This window comes from Argopecten irradians, chromosome 12 (genome assembly GCF_041381155.1).
Source record: "Argopecten irradians isolate NY chromosome 12, Ai_NY, whole genome shotgun sequence".
NCBI lineage: Eukaryota > Metazoa > Mollusca > Bivalvia > Pectinida > Pectinidae > Argopecten > Argopecten irradians.
Genome location: NC_091145.1, coordinates 13,698,505 through 13,717,545, shown reverse-complemented (window position 1 = coordinate 13,717,545; position 19,041 = coordinate 13,698,505). Strand labels below are relative to the sequence as shown.

At 34.4% G+C, this 19,041-nt stretch overlaps 2 protein-coding genes and 1 long non-coding RNA gene across 3 annotated transcripts; 1 reads left to right on the top strand and 2 right to left on the bottom strand.

The window, feature by feature from the left end:
• Nucleotides 1–72: 72 nt before the first annotated feature.
• On the bottom strand, nt 73–4,058 carry LOC138336013 (mediator of RNA polymerase II transcription subunit 20-like). Its single transcript, XM_069285274.1, has 4 exons — nt 3,954–4,058; nt 2,907–3,049; nt 2,187–2,458; nt 73–878 (listed from the first exon to the last, which is right to left on the bottom strand). The coding sequence occupies exons 1-4, from the start codon at nt 3,965–3,967 to the stop codon at nt 666–668; spliced, it is 642 nt and encodes a 213-aa protein (XP_069141375.1). The 5' UTR covers nt 3,968–4,058; the 3' UTR covers nt 73–665.
• Nucleotides 4,059–4,200: 142 nt separating this feature from the next.
• LOC138336089 (small nuclear ribonucleoprotein F) lies at nt 4,201–8,450 on the top strand. The gene is made up of 4 exons (XM_069285386.1): nt 4,201–4,350; nt 6,740–6,868; nt 7,209–7,273; nt 7,721–8,450. Exons 1-4 carry the CDS (start codon nt 4,345–4,347, stop codon nt 7,785–7,787), a joined length of 267 nt encoding a protein of 88 aa, XP_069141487.1. The 5' UTR covers nt 4,201–4,344; the 3' UTR covers nt 7,788–8,450.
• A 1,391-nt stretch (nt 8,451–9,841) lies between these two features.
• LOC138336090 (uncharacterized) lies at nt 9,842–11,551 on the bottom strand. Its single transcript, XR_011210388.1, has 3 exons — nt 11,410–11,551; nt 10,412–10,621; nt 9,842–10,071 (listed from the first exon to the last, which is right to left on the bottom strand). It is a non-coding gene; the product is annotated as an uncharacterized lncRNA (long non-coding RNA).
• Nucleotides 11,552–19,041: the final 7,490 nt, after the last annotated feature.

Below are 19,041 nucleotides of genomic sequence, written 5' to 3'. Positions count from 1 at the left end.
ACTTTGTTATCATTTCAATTTCAATTGCTATTCATAAACATTTTCTTCAAATCACCAACGACAAATAAATAGTAGACACGAATCTTACTTTATCGAGTCATAAACCATATCAGCAACTAGATGCTTATAGTTTACATTGAACACATTTAGGTACTCTACAATAACATTTTAAAAGCACAGATACATGTAGCATTTGTTGACATCATACAGCACATTTATGTCAAGGGCAATTTCTGCCGAAGATAGCACTTTTACTTTATACCCAAATCACAATGTTTGGGATCGGTGTTATTAAGGTTAGTGACAATAATACTAGTGTTGGCCTTTTATACCAACCATAAACACAATTATAGTCCACATACTGGACAGAAATCCTCTTTAAACATCAGTAATGAGTATCACGTTTTACATTTAAGTAGAATTTTTTTTTTCATTTTTGAAACAATATGTTGTCGTTTAAATCTCAAGTTTTGGTCAAAGAGATGTTGTTTTCTGCAATAATTTCAGTTCATTTCATGAACAACTACACACAGTGGTTTCATGTTCGAATGACAATTGGTCCCTTTAGGGAATGCAAGTGCAAAGGTTGTTTTATCTTCATTTTCACTATGAAAAATGTTCCATTCAGACACATTTGATTTGATTTAAAGCTGACCATGACTTCATCATCTGTTCTGCTGCCCTGGGGTGGCAGTTTTCCTGAACGCGTTGAAGTGTTCTAGGTATTGGTTTATGGTATCTGCTGGTGTGTATAGAACGTCCATTTTGTTCTTGATGTATGTCGGTGGGGTATCTGCTGTATTTCCCACAATACTCTGTAAAAGCTCCTTCATTAGATTCCAACAGTCATTGGGAACTTGACAAGGACAGTATTCAACCTGTAATGAAGCAAATATTTCTACAATGATGCATTGCATTAACCAAACCCTTCCTATGATATTTCTTTGTCAGAATTTAGTATATGATTTCCTGTCCAAAAAATAAAAAAGCAGGGATATTGTAAGTGCTCTAGTAAATCATCAATTAATATTAGTAACTTATAAATAGATTACTGAACAGTTAATTAGTACGTAGTTTTACTCCTTCAACTAAATACACATTTGAACTGTTCATAATCTGAAGGCTGAAACTTTGAATTTTTCTGTGTTGCCTGTTTCTTTTTATTTAGCTTTTTTATTTCTGCTGATTGCCCACACTGCAATATTTATAGAATTGCTGGTAATCTGCTATTTGTAATGTATCAGAGAGTAATGATAGAATAAAGAAGAAATTATCAGTAGGGTCATACAATGTAGGTGATTTTATTTCTGGTGAATATGCTTTGATGATCATCATTCACAAAAAATAGAATTGTGCATTAATTTTTTGACACAAATTTGGAAATCTGTTTGACATCAGATGTTGTGCAATTCACAGATTTAATATAGCTAGAGATTTAGACAATATATTAAAATCATCTATGTCTCTGATAAAGCCTATATTTTTCATGAACTTTAAAATAATATTTTATCAGGAACCCCTTTCATCTAATAGCTACATGTAGCGGAAGATAATTTCTCACATAGCTAGCCATGTAAGATAGAGTTGTCCCATAAAAGACAGCTATGTAAGATAAATCTATCTTACATAGCTGTGACGTCACAATTGCCAAACAATCAGATGACGTCATATCAGCCAAAGTTGACGTCAATTTTCTTCTATTTCAATTGATTTGCCGGATTTATTTACCATTTCATTTGTTTAATTTGCATTTCAAACCGTTTTACCTAAGATTTCTTGTTTATATATTATTAATATAAACCAAACTTTGATGAGCTCTTTCGAATGGCGTTCTTATTTTTAAAATCGATCAATTATTTAAGAAGTTAAGATTTTGTCACAAAATGGCTGCCTCAACTTTCGTGCAAGTAACTCGACAAGCAATGTGAGAAAATAACTCTTTCATATGTAAATTATGTAGGATAGAACTATTCCACCCTCGGGTACAGAATTTTGGGTCAGAAACCTCGGCAAGCCTCGGTTCTGACCCAAAATTCTGTACCCTCGGGTGGAATAGTTCTATCCTACATATGTACATATGAAAGAGTCATATATTCTTTGTGTTTAATATTGTATAGCTTGCATGCAACATACAAGTAATGTTAAGGTATCAAAATGAGTCTGACATCTTATTACTTTGTCCTTACCTCTATGAGAACACCTTTGAAGTTTGCAACAAGGGACACAGAACCAATCTTTATAACAAAGTCTGCCAACTCGTATCTCTGGCCTCGAGATTCTATTTTGAAACCTTTTCGCTGTTGAAAGAAGCCTTCACGTCCAGACTTGGCCTGAGTCATTGTATTCATAATTAAGTCAAATAACATGTCCGACACTAGCACTGTTCCTGAGTCCAGAACAGAAAAGCAAGTCGCTGGTTGTTCACTGTTGTGCAAAATGTGTATAGATCTTTGTTGAGCTGAAAGTGAAATCATGATAAGTTCAATATCTTATCATTTGTTTGTCCACAAATGCAACTTATGGAATAAGTGAGCTTTTAGTGAAACATCAATAAAATTATAATAAGCAGTCCAAAGTTTGTGGAAAAAGGACTATAAATGTGAGAAATATACTATAGATTAAGTGGAAAAAGATATAGGCATTATTTTGACAGTCAACCTCAATGCAATAAAATAGTTATTATTTATTCTGGATATTAAATTATAATATATTCATTACTGTAATCAAATGCTAAAATATTTTAACACCTAATAATTCATGAACTGTATTTGGTGACAAGATTACTGTATGAGCTGGTTTGATTTAATTTACTGCTTATCAAAATGATATTCTGTAAAGAAAAATTTCTGACAAATAAATTTGAAAATTCAAATTACAATTGAGTTTATATTTAGGACATGAATTACCATTTTGAGCATGAGATTGGTATGTTTCACAATCCACACAGAAATTGCCTGTTTTGGTTGCACCAATAACCTCCATCTGTTTTTGTAGTCTATCTACCACTTGCTGTCCACTTTTTCCCTCTGGTATGTTGTACGCATAAACACTGCAATATACATGTTATTGTAGACATAAAACATGTATTCAACAACCACAGTTAAACATCCAACCAGAATATAGATTTAATGTTTTAGATGTGTAATGGTTCTGGACCAGGTCAATTGCTGAAACCAGATAACTTAATAGGTTTTTCTAAGGTTCAGACTCTGAATCTCAGATAGTCTTTTTTCAGCTCTCTTTAATTTTTTGCTACATGTATATATGCATACCATACATTAAATTAACTGTATAATGAGAAATACATGAGAATGGGAAGGCATGGGGATACTCAAAAACCAGTTAGGCCATAAGAGTGTAACGATTCTTGATAGATGCTACCAACAAGCACAATACAATGTACTTGTCTGCATACAAATTGTACATATATAGGTCTACATGAACATTTTGTATGCATGCAAACACCGGCTGCTGATACATGAACATGACCTAAAATTGGTTCCCTTTCCAAGAATAAATTGTATTCCGATCAATATCCCATATCTAGTGTGCATCATTTGTGGAATTTTTATGTAAAATTGACTGCATGTACACACATTATTTTGCAACCCTAACTTCCACAGTCAATTCTTTTCTTAAATTAAAGCAACAAAACCCATTTAAAGTATTTTTAGATGTGAATATAGAGGCAATAGTTTTGGATGAGTTCATCACTTTACTTTTATTACTTATACTGTCTACTGCTATAAATACAAATGTATTATACATATAATACTAGTTCCGCTAAATATCTGTATGGTGATAGTGAAAGTAGAAGTTACATTAGATAAAGTCAGAAACAACAATCTTTTATTAGACCAAGGACACCAATGCGACCGCTTTACTGTCCTTTTATTTCGATGCGCGGATGATTCAAAGCTAAACAGAACGACATCACATGCACATAATCTTACCAAACAACACCCATCCTTAATTATAAAAGATCACTTCACAGTCGTCTTCTGCATGTATAACTGAAAACAATGGCTATAATATTCCATAACACGTTTCAAACGGAAATCTTTATTAGATTTTGTTTCCAATACAATTATTCTATTTTGTGCAAATATTTATCTTTCAAAATATTGAGTTCAGAAATAAAAAAAATGATTTAATACGCATATCTACTTTTGTATTTTCTTTTTATTCATTCTAGAGTATATTTTCTTTCCACTACATTCTTAATGTTTTAAAATGTATTAACCGGAAGCAATCACCGGAAGCAAGTGCGACGCATGTCATACGTTAAGACCACGCTTTTCAGCCAAAACATAAAGAAGATAGCTATCAACTACAGCAGCAATCATGACGGTAATTATCATTAAGCAATAGCATGCATATGTTTATCAGAATAGGTTACTTAACGACATAGCATGAACGGTTAAATATTTCGCAATGTAACGTTAGTCTTATTCTTAGCGGCCGGTTCTTAAGTAGGGGATGTTAGGAAAATTGGGAGGGGGGGGGGGGGGAGTCTATCGGTAAATTTTAACGTGCATTTTGCTATTCTTGCTACTCGGACTCGATACTAGTAAAATATCACTTTACTTTCCAGTGCATTGTTATCTTTCATCTTTGACTACTGAATTCACAGCATTTATAATTATTCTGTAATCGACGCCGGTACCGGTGTCCCCAGGTGATAGGTCTTACAAGAGTTACCTCCCTTCAGTCGTTACTAGATTTATAACTCTGTTGAACTGTTAATTTTCCTAATATTGGAATATATAATTTATATATGTAATATGACTGAAGGCAAGGCCTTAAAGGGCGCAGTCAGATGTTTCAGTTACCTTTAATTATGCATTGTTAAAAAGTTCAATTTATCAAAATAAAAGAGCCGAAATTTCTGTTTATTTTTTTTCTCATCCCTATTCACACACTATCCTTGTCCCAAAACCCCCATTTGAGAAGGAAATCCACATAAGAGAAGGAAGAAAATTTATCTCCGTAAAAGATATTCCGTTTTTGGTCAGCTGATTATATTGTAAGGTGGTCTATCACTTGAACGCTTTGCAAATAAAGAGCAATAAATGCTGAGCTTCCGGATGAAGATTTCGTTCGTCGGATCATAAGCGTTTGAACCGCTTGTTTATATAATGAGCTGAATTCAAAGCATTGCATTCAAGCTGATAGGATTATTTACATTGGGTCAAGAAATGGTGACCGCAAACTGAAGCTGTCAGTGTGTAGGATTGAGTTTTGAAGAATCAATGAAGATTGGTTTTTTAGCTCACCTGGTCCGAAGGACCAAGGTGAGCTTATGTCATACCGTGGTGTCCGTCGTCCGTCCGTCAACAATCGACTTCTTCTCCATAACCGTTGGTCGGATTTCAACAAAACTTGACTGGTAGCATCCTTATGGGCTACTAACTGAAAATTTTACAAATGATAGGGCTGACCCCCCAGTAGCTGCGATGACGTAGCTCTGAACGACGGATGGAAGATTTCTGACAGATGGTCGTCGTCAGAGCTACGATTCCGTCCCATTGCCCGTAGTGTTGCAAAACATCCAGCGGTGAAAATGTTGCATTTCATGTGTGTCATGTAATTTTTTAATTAAATTCAACAATATCAAACATTTTTAACATAAAATGATTATTTATTTACCCACCTCCATGTCTAAATTATGTTTTGAAGCACTTTTGAATGGCTCACATCTCCGACACGGCTCACTTGGCCGTCATGATGCTTCTCGTTAGAAAGTCTCGCGCTCCAAATATGGCACCTAGTACCATATATGGAATGACCTACAAATTTTCACTACGAAAGAAATAAATGTTACAAAGTTTTTAACATGAACTTTAAAAATTCTTTTTTGCTTTGTTCAGTTTCACCATATTTATTCTTAGTTTGTTGGCTTTTTAAAACTTTTAAACATATTTTACCTGTTGAGTGTTTCATTTCATCACGGTTTCCGGTAAATCAAACATGGCGGCATATTTGAACAGAATTATACATGTGTTGTGTTGCCTTGGATTTTACCACTAATAGTTGATGAAAGATTATAATCGAAAGGTTTGTGAATTGAATATTGATCATAGTTGTCAGAACAATACAGTTACATAAGGATAATACCCGAAAAATATATTTTTATCAGTCTCAAAGTGCCCGGTGTGGATCACATCGGGGCTTGCAACACTAGCGGCAACGGGGTGGAATTCATACCCTGCCGGGAACCGGAGTGGAGGCAGGGTATGATTATTCGTTCTAACCCCCCAGGAGCCTGAGGGGCAGGGCCAAAAGGGGTCAATTTGGCTATTTCCATTAAACGACTTCTTCTCTGAAACTAAGCATGGGATAGCACCCAAAATGCAATGGTAGCATCCTTATAGGGTGGGGATTCAAAATTGTACAAATGATGCATGGGGCTTACCCCCTGGGGGCCTGAGGGGCGGGGTCAAAAGGGGTCAATTTGGCTATTTCCATTTAAACGACTTCTTCTCTGAAACTAAGCATGGGATAGCACTCATAATGCATTGGTAGCATCGTTATAGGGTGGGGATTCAAAATTGTACAAATGATGGGGCTGAACCCCTAGGGGCCTGAGGGGCGAGGTCAAAAGGGGTCAATTTGGCTATTTTTTTGTTATATTTTCAAGTATGTGTTACCTTAGAAGTGCTTCGCCCTTATAAATATAACTAGTTATTAATGATAAAGTGTATGAGAAATATGATTTTTTTTTCAAATAATCTTTCAGTCGACACTTCCTATGAACCCAAAGCCATTTTTGAATGGTCTTACTGGAAAGCCTGTGATGGTGAAGCTAAAGTGGGGCATGGAATACAAAGGCTACTTGGTCTCAGTGGACGGCTACATGAATTTACAGGTATATCACGTGCACACTTATAATCCAAAAAATATACATCATTCTAAAATATAAGCATGTATAGATATCATGATATAAAAAAAGCATACAAGTAATTTTTTTATTATAACTTATTTTTTATTCAGTAAATGTTAAGTAACAAGTTGCATTTGGTTTATTAACTGAACTATCAAGCTTGCGTGCAACATCACATTTTCCAATTTTTAACCTAAGTTTGTAAATTAATAAGAGTAGGATACCATTTAATTCCAATTTACAAAACCGAAGAAAAAATAATCGATCAAACTTGCATGCATATCCTAACTATTATTTATACTTTCTTTTGTTTTTTTATTTACAGTTAGCAAACACAGAAGAATTTATTGATGGTGCACTAACAGGGAATCTCGGTGAAGTTTTAATACGGTAATATGGTGCAGCTTGACACAGTCTCTATAAATTTTACTTAATGAATATTGAATCAATAAACCAGTGGTTGCTATTTTACTGAAAATTTATATTGCTTCCAAAATTATTACAACAATAAACCAGTGGTTGCTATTTTACTGAAAATTTATATTGCTTCCAAAATTATTACAACTAAAACATTGATGAGCTCTAAGAATGGTCTCTCCTTAATTTGGTGAAATAATTTCATATGATGCACATTAAATTGGGCACAGGTAAAAAAAAGTTTTTGAAATTTGAATATCGAAGGATTTTGTGCAAGACATTTTTTCTTATTTAGGTCAAATTTTAGTTTTGGTTTCCAAATGAATTGCAAATTGGGTGATTTATTTACAATTTTGTTTTACAATATTTACTTATTTTATAAGTCCTGCATGTTGTTCAGGTCTTTTGTTTCTTTTGTAGATGTAACAATGTGTTATACATCAGAGGTGTGGAAGAGGAAGATGAAGAAGGAGAGATGAAAGATTAAACTTTGTTTAAAACTGATATTGTAAATTGTTATAAATATTGTGTACTGTGAGAAGCTTAGCAGTGAAGGCTATACTACAATGGCCGATGTGAAGAACTGAAATTATTTCAGAGGTGTAACATTGTCAATTGAGTCCCTGACTGATTGTCATCTGAAAATGGTACCAGTAAAGACTACATGTTATCTCTACCAGATGGAAGTGTTTTGTTATGAAGAAATGTGGATTGATCATGTTATCCATGTTTTTGTTATATGAACAAACTTTAACAAAAACTATGAAGAACTATTTTGCTGAAAATTAAACATTTACTTTTCAGATATTGATTTAGATCAAACTATAAATATGTTAAAGTTAGAAGTAAAAGCAGAAAGAGCAGCATTAGCTGGATAAACATAACTGCAATATTCTGTTTGTCTATGTTCAGATAAAAGATAAATAATTGTGAAGGAGGGGGGTAATTTTCTGATTGTCTCTGTTCAGGTAAATAATTCGGAAGTGGGGATGGGGGATTCTTTTATCATGTCTTTTGATATATAGCACCTGAAGTTCAAGTGCCTGTGTATCTTATGTGACCATGTTAACATTCATCATTCATCATTATTTTTTTTTAAATCATTGTTTTATTTTATCATGTCATTCAATACATAAATGATAAAATATCATTCATTCTTTGTCTTTATTTTTAGCCCACCATCATCAGATGGACTAATCAAATCATTGTCATCTGTCCTGCCATTATTCTATCTGTCCCTCAACAATTCATGTGAACACTAAAATTTCATATGTAGGCTCCCACTGGGCCTTGGTGAAATTGACATGCCCATTACATTTTGATCGGTGAACAAGATGGCCAATTGGCAGCTATCTTGGATTTTGATTGGGGAATATTGTTATCGCTATTTTTCAGAAAGTTTTGTATGTTCCTCTCTGGCTTTAGAAGTACCAATTCACCGATTGCAATTCGAGACCGATAGGCCAACAGATCACTATCTTGGATTTTGATAATTGAAGTTTATTGTTTATTCTCAAATTCCAAGCAGTTTCCCTAACGACCCTTATTGTCAATTCACTTTCTTTGTGCGTATTCAATATTTCAAAGGAAATGCAGAGAAAATATCCTCTTTTCCATTGACTGATATAGATCACTTTATGGTGGATGCCAAGATCTGGTTTAGTTTGTAAGATGAATTGCTGTTTCTTAAAGAGACAATTCACTCAGGCTAATTCTTTTACATAACCAATAAGCAAAATATAGCATAAATGTATGGTTCTATATTTCTAATGAAACATATAGCATAAAATATTGACAAATTCCACGTCATTGTTTAGTATTTTAATTGAGACCGTTGTAATTACAAATCGTTGATCAATACGATAAAGCGGGTACATTATACAATATGTATGCTGTACCCATACACGAGCCAAAGTCACGCACTTTAAACAAATGAACCACATAACCACTGAAGAGAAAAGGGTTTTTAGGCAACCTAATAAGATAAACATACTACTGTTAGAGCGATTTGATCAGTTCTAGAAAAAGGTTGCTTTACTCTGCGAGCAAGGGACAGGGTTCGGCATACAATATGCTTGACCACCATGTGTAATGGTGGACAGCGAGCGAGTTTGAACATTTCACACGTATTTCACCACCATATATGCTTTTCTGGCATATCACAGTAAAACCGACTGATCTAATTTCCCTTTGAACTGTTTTTTCCCCCCAATATATGAACGAATTTTAATGCTCTCTTAGACTGAATTGTCCCTTTGATACATGTACAATGTACCTACACAGGGTTATACATTGTATATATGTCTTTGCATATTTACCTCTGTCTCATATCCTGGGTAATTTCATTTTCCATTATATACTAAACCTGGGACATTCTTCAGTTACCCAGGCTTTTACTAGTAAACTTTGCAGGAAAGAAACTCACAACTGCAGCTTAGCTGTGTATAGTCATGAACATTCAACATTGTGTGCCAAATGGATCAATTTATGCACAGCTGCATATGAAATACATCTTATCAAAATAATGACAATCGAACACTGTTGTATAAAGATGGTATCCAACCATTTATACACATTTATTAATTAACAGTAATGATTTTAAAACAAACAGATAAATACAAGTTCACAATAAAGTACAAAATGCAACTACATAAAGTCACTATAAAGTATACAATGTAATGTTTGCAATTCACACTTAGTCCATTCATCTGTCACTTGGACACACAGTAAAACGTCATATTCTTTTCAGCATTTGCCACAGTCACAGTTGTCTGAAATTAGAAAAGAAATACATCTAAAACATATACACAACTCTTTATTGACCCCACTACAGGGTGATTATAAAACATAAATATTCTATTTGCACAATGGATTTTAAGGCATTTCACATATATTCCTGGGTGGATATGATATAACACATACACTTGTAAAATCCAGAACCCATTCGACCTTTTCTACTTTCTGTAATTCTGAGACTAAAACAGTTCATTATGGAATTCAGAGGATAAACTTATTTAGGCATTCTTTATCAATTACTAGAAAATATGTTTTAGGATTCCACTTTCTAAAAGAATGATTTAAATTCAGTTTATTTCATAATTAGTGTCTCACCTGATTTTCTGGAAGCAGACTGATGTATTTTTCAGGTACTATTAACTAGTAGCCAGCCGGGAGACCTCCCCTGCAATTTTTCCAGCACTGTCTACCACCTGTGCTGAAGCAGCTGCAGCCATTTCTGCAGCACCCATATCCTCGGCAGCTGCCATATCACGTGCAAGATAGACTGCTCCTAGGAACAGTCCCCAACTGAACACCAATTTCCTGTGAAAAGAATACAAGATACATACATGTACATGTAATTTCAACAGTTTGAACTGATCATTATAACATTTCTCTCATAACTGATCATACATGTGTCAAACCTGTAAACATATATACATGTACAGACATTCAAATAGAAAAATAGAAAATTTATATCCAAAAATAACCGTCAATAGGATTTACATGAAATATTGCTCCTCATCTAGCAGATTCCTTTTAACTTGATCTGCATGAACTTTTACATGAATGTAAAACCAATATTATTTGATCTAGAGAAAAAAATGATAAATGGCATCCTATGTTTTACATGGCACCATTATACTATATATATCTACTTCCTCTATCCCCCTTTACTCCCCATCCTCTATCCCATACATGTATAACATGTACATTGTACACTCAAATGGTCAGTCCATGACAAACATCGTCTCAATTATTATTTTCATAAAAGCCGTGAACTAAATCACCTCCATTACTTACTAGATTCTACATGGCGATACAATTAAATTAGAACGCAGGTAAAACTTATTCACACTAACGCACTACTCTACTCTACTCTTCATGCATTTTTAGTAGGGGTTAATTCTATCACTGTATGGACACCATTTGACATGCAATATTTTTCACAGTGTTCACATAATTTGCCAGTTTCATCATTCAAGATCAGCTGATCATCATGGCAAGGACAAATTATCATAAGTTAACACTGTGCTGTAAGTCGGAACCATTAACTTCTACTTCCATAGTGCAATAGACCTCAATACTTACATCTACCTGTCAAAACCTACCGTATAAAAGGATCGGAACAGCATTGCTTGATTGTATTTTTGATATTGGCCATGCTGTTTGTTGATAAAGCGTCACGCAAACACGGATGACAAAATGAGTCGCGTTCATGCAAACGTTTGATTCCAAGTGCGAGTTATCTTTCTTTGTTTGATTTGTGTCGCTTTTCAAAAACAACATATCACAACTCAAAAGTGAACCAAAATCGAAGTATTTTTTTGTCTTTTGTGCCTCTTGAAATTGTCAAAATCCTGCATTTCCCTTAAAAACAGTTGCCGAAAATATATTTTACAACACATATAATCTTATAAATCAATACCAGTTGCATTGTAAAGGGAAAAATCTACATGTACATGTACGTATCGTTCCTCTTAGAGTTTTTAATGTCCAAAACATTTTCTACCATAAAATGTTCATCGCCAATACCAAAAAAATAACAAATCCTATATCAATGTATAATTAGTGTAAATTGTCACGGATTACAGCATTTCACACGTTAATACGAGTATCAAAACCTCCAGGCCCACTCTACCTTTAGAAAAGGCTTTTAATTTGTAAAACGAGATCAATAATTCCGTAGTCATGATAAAGTTATTAACCTACCGTTATTAACACACTTATCATCTAACTGAACCTTCTGACAGATATCTTTTCAATATTCTTTCCACAATAGATCTAATACGTGCATGCTGTAAATTAGTTTATTAAGAAATTATTACAAAAGTAATGTATTATTCTAATTTCGATTGACGTTGGGAATCATGCATCCTCGATATTCCAGGGTTTACTCTCACTAACGCCAGTGATATAGTATACCATGTAGTACTAACAATTGTATTATCTATACTTAGTACCGTAATGAACTCTCATATATTCCCCATTTGATCACGGGCTATTGTCAATATTTGCTAACTCACTGATAAAATGCAAAAGATACGGATCAGCAGACTGCCACATCGTTCGATCATAGATCTATTACATTTTTCGTATCCTAGAGGTATCGTTTTCGCGCACCTAAAAAGTCTGGATTTAAAATATACAAAAATAAAAAGAAAGTCAAGTCTATCATAACCCATGTACATTTATCCAATGTTGATGATCAAATTAAGTCGTTTTAAGCTCTCTCCTTGTCATACTTTACTACCTAGCTGACGACAAAATGATACATAAAAATGCCTTTCGGTTGCGGAAGTCATCATTTTTCGCGCACCTCACAAAACAGCATTTCTAAGGTGATTCACAAATAAATTATGTGACAGTCAAATAAAGATATTATTTAAGAATCTAAGACACTTCGTGGCTTGGATAAAAGAAAAAATATATGATGTTAAAAAATATTAGTTTTGAGATATTTTAATGATTTTTACAAATGACAAAAACAATTCCATTAAAAATAAGAAACATCATATTTTGCAGTGTCGTTAAAAATTGTTATAATCGATACACTCGTCAATTTATAATTAACAGTTAGGTAACCCAAAACATTCCAGACGATGATATTTCCGCAGTTATAAAGTTGCCAGCAACGTTTTGTGCACATGTTAGGGCTGAATACTTCTCCACTTAAAGTAGCATTACAAAAATGATCTCCAAATATATATACTGTATTTGGGGGATACATACTGACTAGTAGATCGTTTCTCATAATCTTTTTGCAAATGAGTGTTTCGGCCAGTGACAGAACCAAAACAAGAGCCGAACCTCAACCAAAGGCTAAAAGTGAAAGAAACATCAAAATACACGTAGCCTAACAGTCATGTGCAAAAAGAAAATAAAAAAAATATATATATTGCAATGCACGATGAGAGAGAGCGCGATTCTTGCTCCCTATAGACGTAAAGAATGGAAGGAGGACAGAATGATTTTCACTTTAATCATTTTAAAAGGACTTGCCAAAATGTATTTTTAATTGGCGGTGTTCGAATTCCTCCTTGCATATAACGAATACGTCAATTCCCTGTTTACAGCGCACTGCATAGTATGGTTAATAAACGCACGGGACTATACACGAGAAGCTAGAACACACATTGCATTATTGTTGTACAGACATATTCTTTGTCATATTTGAGGTTAGTTCGCCGCGAATTAACTTAAGGTAATTAAAAACACACAGACAAACATGTTTGTGGCTGTGGTTTATTGTTAGTAATATGTAAACGATGTCAAGGCTAGAGAATGTCTTTGAGGTGACTATATAATTGTATATGACAAGTCTGATTGTTATTTATTCATGGACTAATGATGACCCGATAAGTTTATGCAACGAAACAGCCAAAAGAGGATAACGAATGGTTTCTGTTGATAAAATATAAGATTGGTAGCAAGATGGTGACTTGAAAAGTAAACTGTGTGTTTCCTTGCGGAAGGCTATGTAGTCGATGAGTCGGTTTATATCACTAATATTGTAAATTATGTTCTCTTTGGAACGATTATGTGAAGCTATAGCATAAGATTTAAGCCTATGACAGGAAATTATATTTTCACATAAGTTAATAAAATATCGATGTATTTTGTAAAAATCAGTGTTTAAAATTTGACGAATAACAATTGGTGAATTGTAAAGGTTGGCATGCGTTTAAAATAAAGATAGATTATACAAGTTAATTCATTCATTGAAGCATTTTGTATGAATGGGTGCAGTGGGGTGCGCTACTCGGTATCTTTTGAAACATACTTCAGTGAGGTAGCGAAATAAAACAAAAGACCCAATGGGCCTTACCAGTCATCTGACTTTTACTTAGACATTACATCATACAGTAGAACTGAAGTACACAGTAAGTCATTTATAGATGTTAGCCTATTTGATCCATGTGCCCTTGAATTAAGATCAGGGTGATACATTTTAATGAAAGTAGCAAGTTACAGCCCCAATATCAGGTCCCTAGACCTCTTAACTATTCACAAGAAGTTGTTTTAAAATTGTAGCATAACTGACCCCTGTGACCTGGAATCGATGTCAAGGTCATTCATTTGAACAAATTTGGTAACCCTTCATGCCAGCATGTCACAAGCTTATAATTAGCATCAGGTCTCTAGACCTCTTAGTTATTCACAAAAAGTCGTTTAAAGATTTTAGCCTATACGACCACCGTGACCTTAAATGAAGACCAAGGTCATTCATTTGACAAACTTGTTAGCCCTTCATTCCAGCATGTCACAGAACAAATATAATGTCTCTAGGCCACTTAGTTATTCACAAAAAAATGTTTAAGTTTTTGAACCCTGTGAACTTAATGAAGTTCAAGGCCATTCATTTGAACAAACTTGGTAGTCCTTCATCCTAGCATGCCACTGGCCCAATATGAGTTCACTGGGCCTTTCTGTTCTTGAGAAGCCGTTTGAATGAAAGGTTTACACACGTCGGACGGCACACGACGACGGACGATGTGTGATGACAATATGTCATCCTAACCCTTCGGGTCAGATGACCTCAAAAGAAGTCTACGCTATTACAACTTTAAAGGTTAGCCAGTTGACTGTTAGCATATAGCATTACTGAACTGGAAGTTGTATTACATATTATGGAATTGAAATTATACGTATTCGATATAAAATTGATTGATGTAAAGCATTGCATGTATTCTTTTATCGGTAAACGAGTGGTTAAGAGACAAGTGAACATATCTTTGGTATGCTTGGACTTTGTTTTCATCATCTTTGCTAATTATGATATACATTGAAAAAGAATTTTGTTTAAGTGAGAAAATAAAAACTTTTCTACATTACAGAATAAAAGAAAAGGAACAATGGAATCACCTTGACACACATCATGACATGTTCGGAAAAATCACAATGTTTTACTTTCCGTCAAGATTGTATTAAAGTAAAAGAAAAGTTTATGGGCAATTCTAGTGAAATATAATCAGCGAAAACCATCAAACTTATTGGAACTTGATGCGATATGTCCACAGTAATCATCTTTCTGGTATTACCATGCATCAGCCACATTACACATTAGTGACTAATCAACTGTAAGTTTTTGAAGATATTTTTTCTTGGAAGTTTTACTCCAGTTAAAATTACCACAAAAACTAAAGAGACCAGGACACTGAATAAGTTTCAACGTTTATTTGTGATTCCAAAATTATAACATCACTTTTTATTTTGTTCGACGCAGCTGAAAGGGTTTGATGATAATTAATTAATTATTCTTCTATTTCTTTATTTATATGTCTGTTGTACATAACTATTGCTCATCGAACATGTGTACTACAAGGAATTTCAGCTATTTACAGCTTATTCCATATTGATGGACTATACGGTTCACTGGACATTGGAAGGTGACCGGGGTCTGAGAATAAGTTACATATATTAATGCAGACACGGCAGACGGTATAACATCAACAAAGGTCAATAATTTTGATATCAAATATGTAATTTACGTTTTGGAAATGTCAATATCGTAATGGTTGATATGCAGAATAATTAAAAGAAGAACGATGGTATTAGGACACCACCCTGATGAACTCTACATTTCGGTAATGTGATGAGTTCACAAAATAGACTTTGTTTTATCAAGATCATGTTGATATGACCATGCATGAAGATAACAATAAATCGGATCATATCTAATTTGTGTGTATATTAAGCCTAGTCTAGTGTCCATTGATAATTTTTTTCACACTTTAAGGAGTCTAGACACAAAAGCATATCTCTTATAATGATGTACAATATAACATTACCGGTGTTTTATCCCTAACCCCTAAAAGTTTTTAATTGCGCATGGAAACTAGTAAAGGTCCAAATATGTATATTGTAACAAATAGGTCGAAGATCTTTGTATGTCATTAGAAATGTGCCTGCTGTCCATATTGCATAATCGTAAAAGCCGACTAAATTTAGGATTTGATATTTTCTCCTTTTCCAAACAGACTTTCTTCCTTGACATCACCTCACTTTTGAACTTTAGTTGAGCATTCGTCTATGTGAGAAAGGTTCTGGAGTATGTCCGATATATACTGCAATGTCTCTAAAAAGGTAGTTTCAGCTCCTGCTTAACGCTCAGCTTAAAAGAAGTGGAACGACTGGTTTTTCCGTTGTCAGTATAATGTGACCAGATGGGACGTGTTTGTTTATTGTCTTTGGCTGCATGCTTCAGTGAGATAGCACTATAAATAGGACAAGAGTTCATTAATTAAAAGAAAAAACACAACACGAGTTTACCGCAACCTCCTTAAACACGCACAACACACTTCACACACGTAATTTAATAAAATAAAAATTACAGAGGTTTCAATTTTAGAGACTTTTTATTGAGAACGCCAAATTATCTTAGAAGATCAAGCTATGTTCTTTAGATACCATGTTTGGTTCATGCCTATGAAAATCCACTTGTCCTCATGTCCCTATTCAGTGCGTTGACAGATTTGATCAGATAGTTAACCGATATGATCATCAGCTGTCGAAAGTTACCAGGAAGTGTGCCATGTGTAAGGTGTATATTTCATGCTGACATTTTATACGCAATAGATATTATCCAGGGCTTCCTGAACTATTCAGAGTTTAATGATGAATATATATATATCATTGACGTATAAGTTTTCATCTCCCTTTCACTCCCTGGAGCTGGTTCACAGCAGCAACAGTTAAACTACCAGTGTTTGAAATCGAGATTTTTCCAGATTAAAGTTACGTTTGGCCTTTGTTGAAATCATGCTGTTTCTACAACTTTCAGTGAATTCGGCATGCATTTTCAGACTAAAATGATAAAAAATATAACATAAATTTAACATAGCTCGAACTGTTAGCTGATCAATAGAAAACAACTTAATTCTACACAGAAATATCATATGCATGTTGACTGTAAACACAAAACCTATACAAAAATTGTCTACAGACGGATGACGGACCATGGACAAAAAGCGGTTTGAATAGCGGCCAACCATCTGATGTTCGCGGAGTCAAATATCAAATAAAACTGGTGCTGTTCGTCGGATTCGACAACGTTTCACAATTTAACATCAAAACTTATTGAAGTAGGAAATCGTCAAGAAAATAAGCAGGATGTCTTTTTTTAATTCGCGGAAGTCTGCTCAACAGTCATGCAAATTTCATTACATAGTTATACAGCAGCGCAATGAATAGGCGCAATATATACGGTAGTTCCAGGCATCAAGGCTTGGATTCAACAAATTATTCATGTATGTAGACATTCCAGGATTTATTGTGAAATTATTCGTGCTTCCCGTCCTTTCAATGTCATCATAGTTTTCTGTGTTTATTAAATAAGAGCCACAGACCTCACTGGTAATTGTCAACAATTCAGGTGTCGATTTTACTATAAAAATGCGCCCAATATCACACATTTACAGTGACCATTACCACCCTTTTCTCGATACTCAATGGGTTACTATCACTGACTTTATATTCACCCCTGCACTATCTCATAGTAAAACTTGGAGACAGTTCAGGAGAAAAGATCTGACCAACCATAGGCATGTAAACACTTAGTTTGTAGACTAAACAGGGAGCGACGTCCAACTTCAAAGCCACACAGTCAACCACAGTGTACCGTTATACGACTCTTTTAATGTACATCAATTGACTACATGACCTGTTCTGTTCTGTTGCCTTCAGTTTTACTATGAGGTAATCCAGGAGTGGATATTAACCCCTGGTAGTAACCTCTAAAGTATCGAGGAATTTCTACCCCACGTCTGTATTATTGTTGACTAAAACTAGTAATTGTTAGAATCTACTGACATTTAAGATATTGATAATTAATCAGTAAAAAGGGATAGTGGTGGCCGATATCCTACTATATATATATATCTAATTGTTTATACTCGCGGAGGTTTAATTATGCTAAATTCGCGGATTCATCTAAATCCGCGAAAATTAATATCTCGCGAAATTTATCACAATCATGGTTTTACATACCCGAACCCGTCGCGTGAATGAAGATTTCAAAGGCTATTGATATGTATCGCGGAAATAAGCCCCTGCGAAAAAGGTTCAAACAGTAAATTGTGATATTCAGTAATCATCTATCTTTAAGGTAAACTGACAAAAACTGTCAGCATCACGGATAATCCAGGAGTTACTTTAGTATCAATGTCGATATATATCAACCTCTGGATTAAATACTGGACGTATTGTATTTACATTTTCAATCGAACCTTTTCCACGTTGTGTCGGCACAGCAAAAATATGGCATACGCATAGTCATGTTCGATTCAACCAATGGTAACTTTCCTAATGGTTCTAAGAAATGGGAAAAAAATCCAGTTAGTTTTAATTTTGATTGTACATGGCTATGATAAAATCGCCGTTAACATTTTGTGAGTTTCACGCACATGTCTTTACATCACGAAAGGCTTGTTGGATCGTGATATGTAGCACGTTTTCAGAAATATCACAAAATCAGAATAGGAAGTGAAAGAGGAAAAGGAGGTTATGTAACAGGGTTGTTACGAAAGCGTACTTCACATTTAATGCTTATTAGCTAAGTCAACAGTCTAGTGCAATACACACCCATGTGTGTCGAGTAACAGGTTCCCGATTCATATGCAGATTTTGTAGAGATTTGTAAAGGTGATATATGCACCAGTGTCTTTCAAATTCGTCGTCAATAAATTCGAGTGATGCACGTACCTGTTTGTTGTATGTTTTAATGTAATCGTGTATTTGATAAG

Excerpts from the sequence above, each read along its gene's own strand:
- LOC138336013 (XM_069285274.1), bottom strand. Across the intron at positions 2,459-2,906 it reads CCAATCTCATGCTCAAAATG|CTCAACAAAGATCTATACAC; the intron begins GTAATTCATGTC and ends TTTCACTTTCAG. Across the intron at positions 879-2,186 it reads TCAAAGGTGTTCTCATAGAG|GTTGAATACTGTCCTTGTCA; the intron begins GTAAGGACAAAG and ends GCTTCATTACAG.
- LOC138336089 (XM_069285386.1), top strand. Across the intron at positions 6,869-7,208 it reads ACGGCTACATGAATTTACAG|TTAGCAAACACAGAAGAATT; the intron begins GTATATCACGTG and ends TTTTATTTACAG. Across the intron at positions 7,274-7,720 it reads CTCGGTGAAGTTTTAATACG|ATGTAACAATGTGTTATACA; the intron begins GTAATATGGTGC and ends TTTCTTTTGTAG.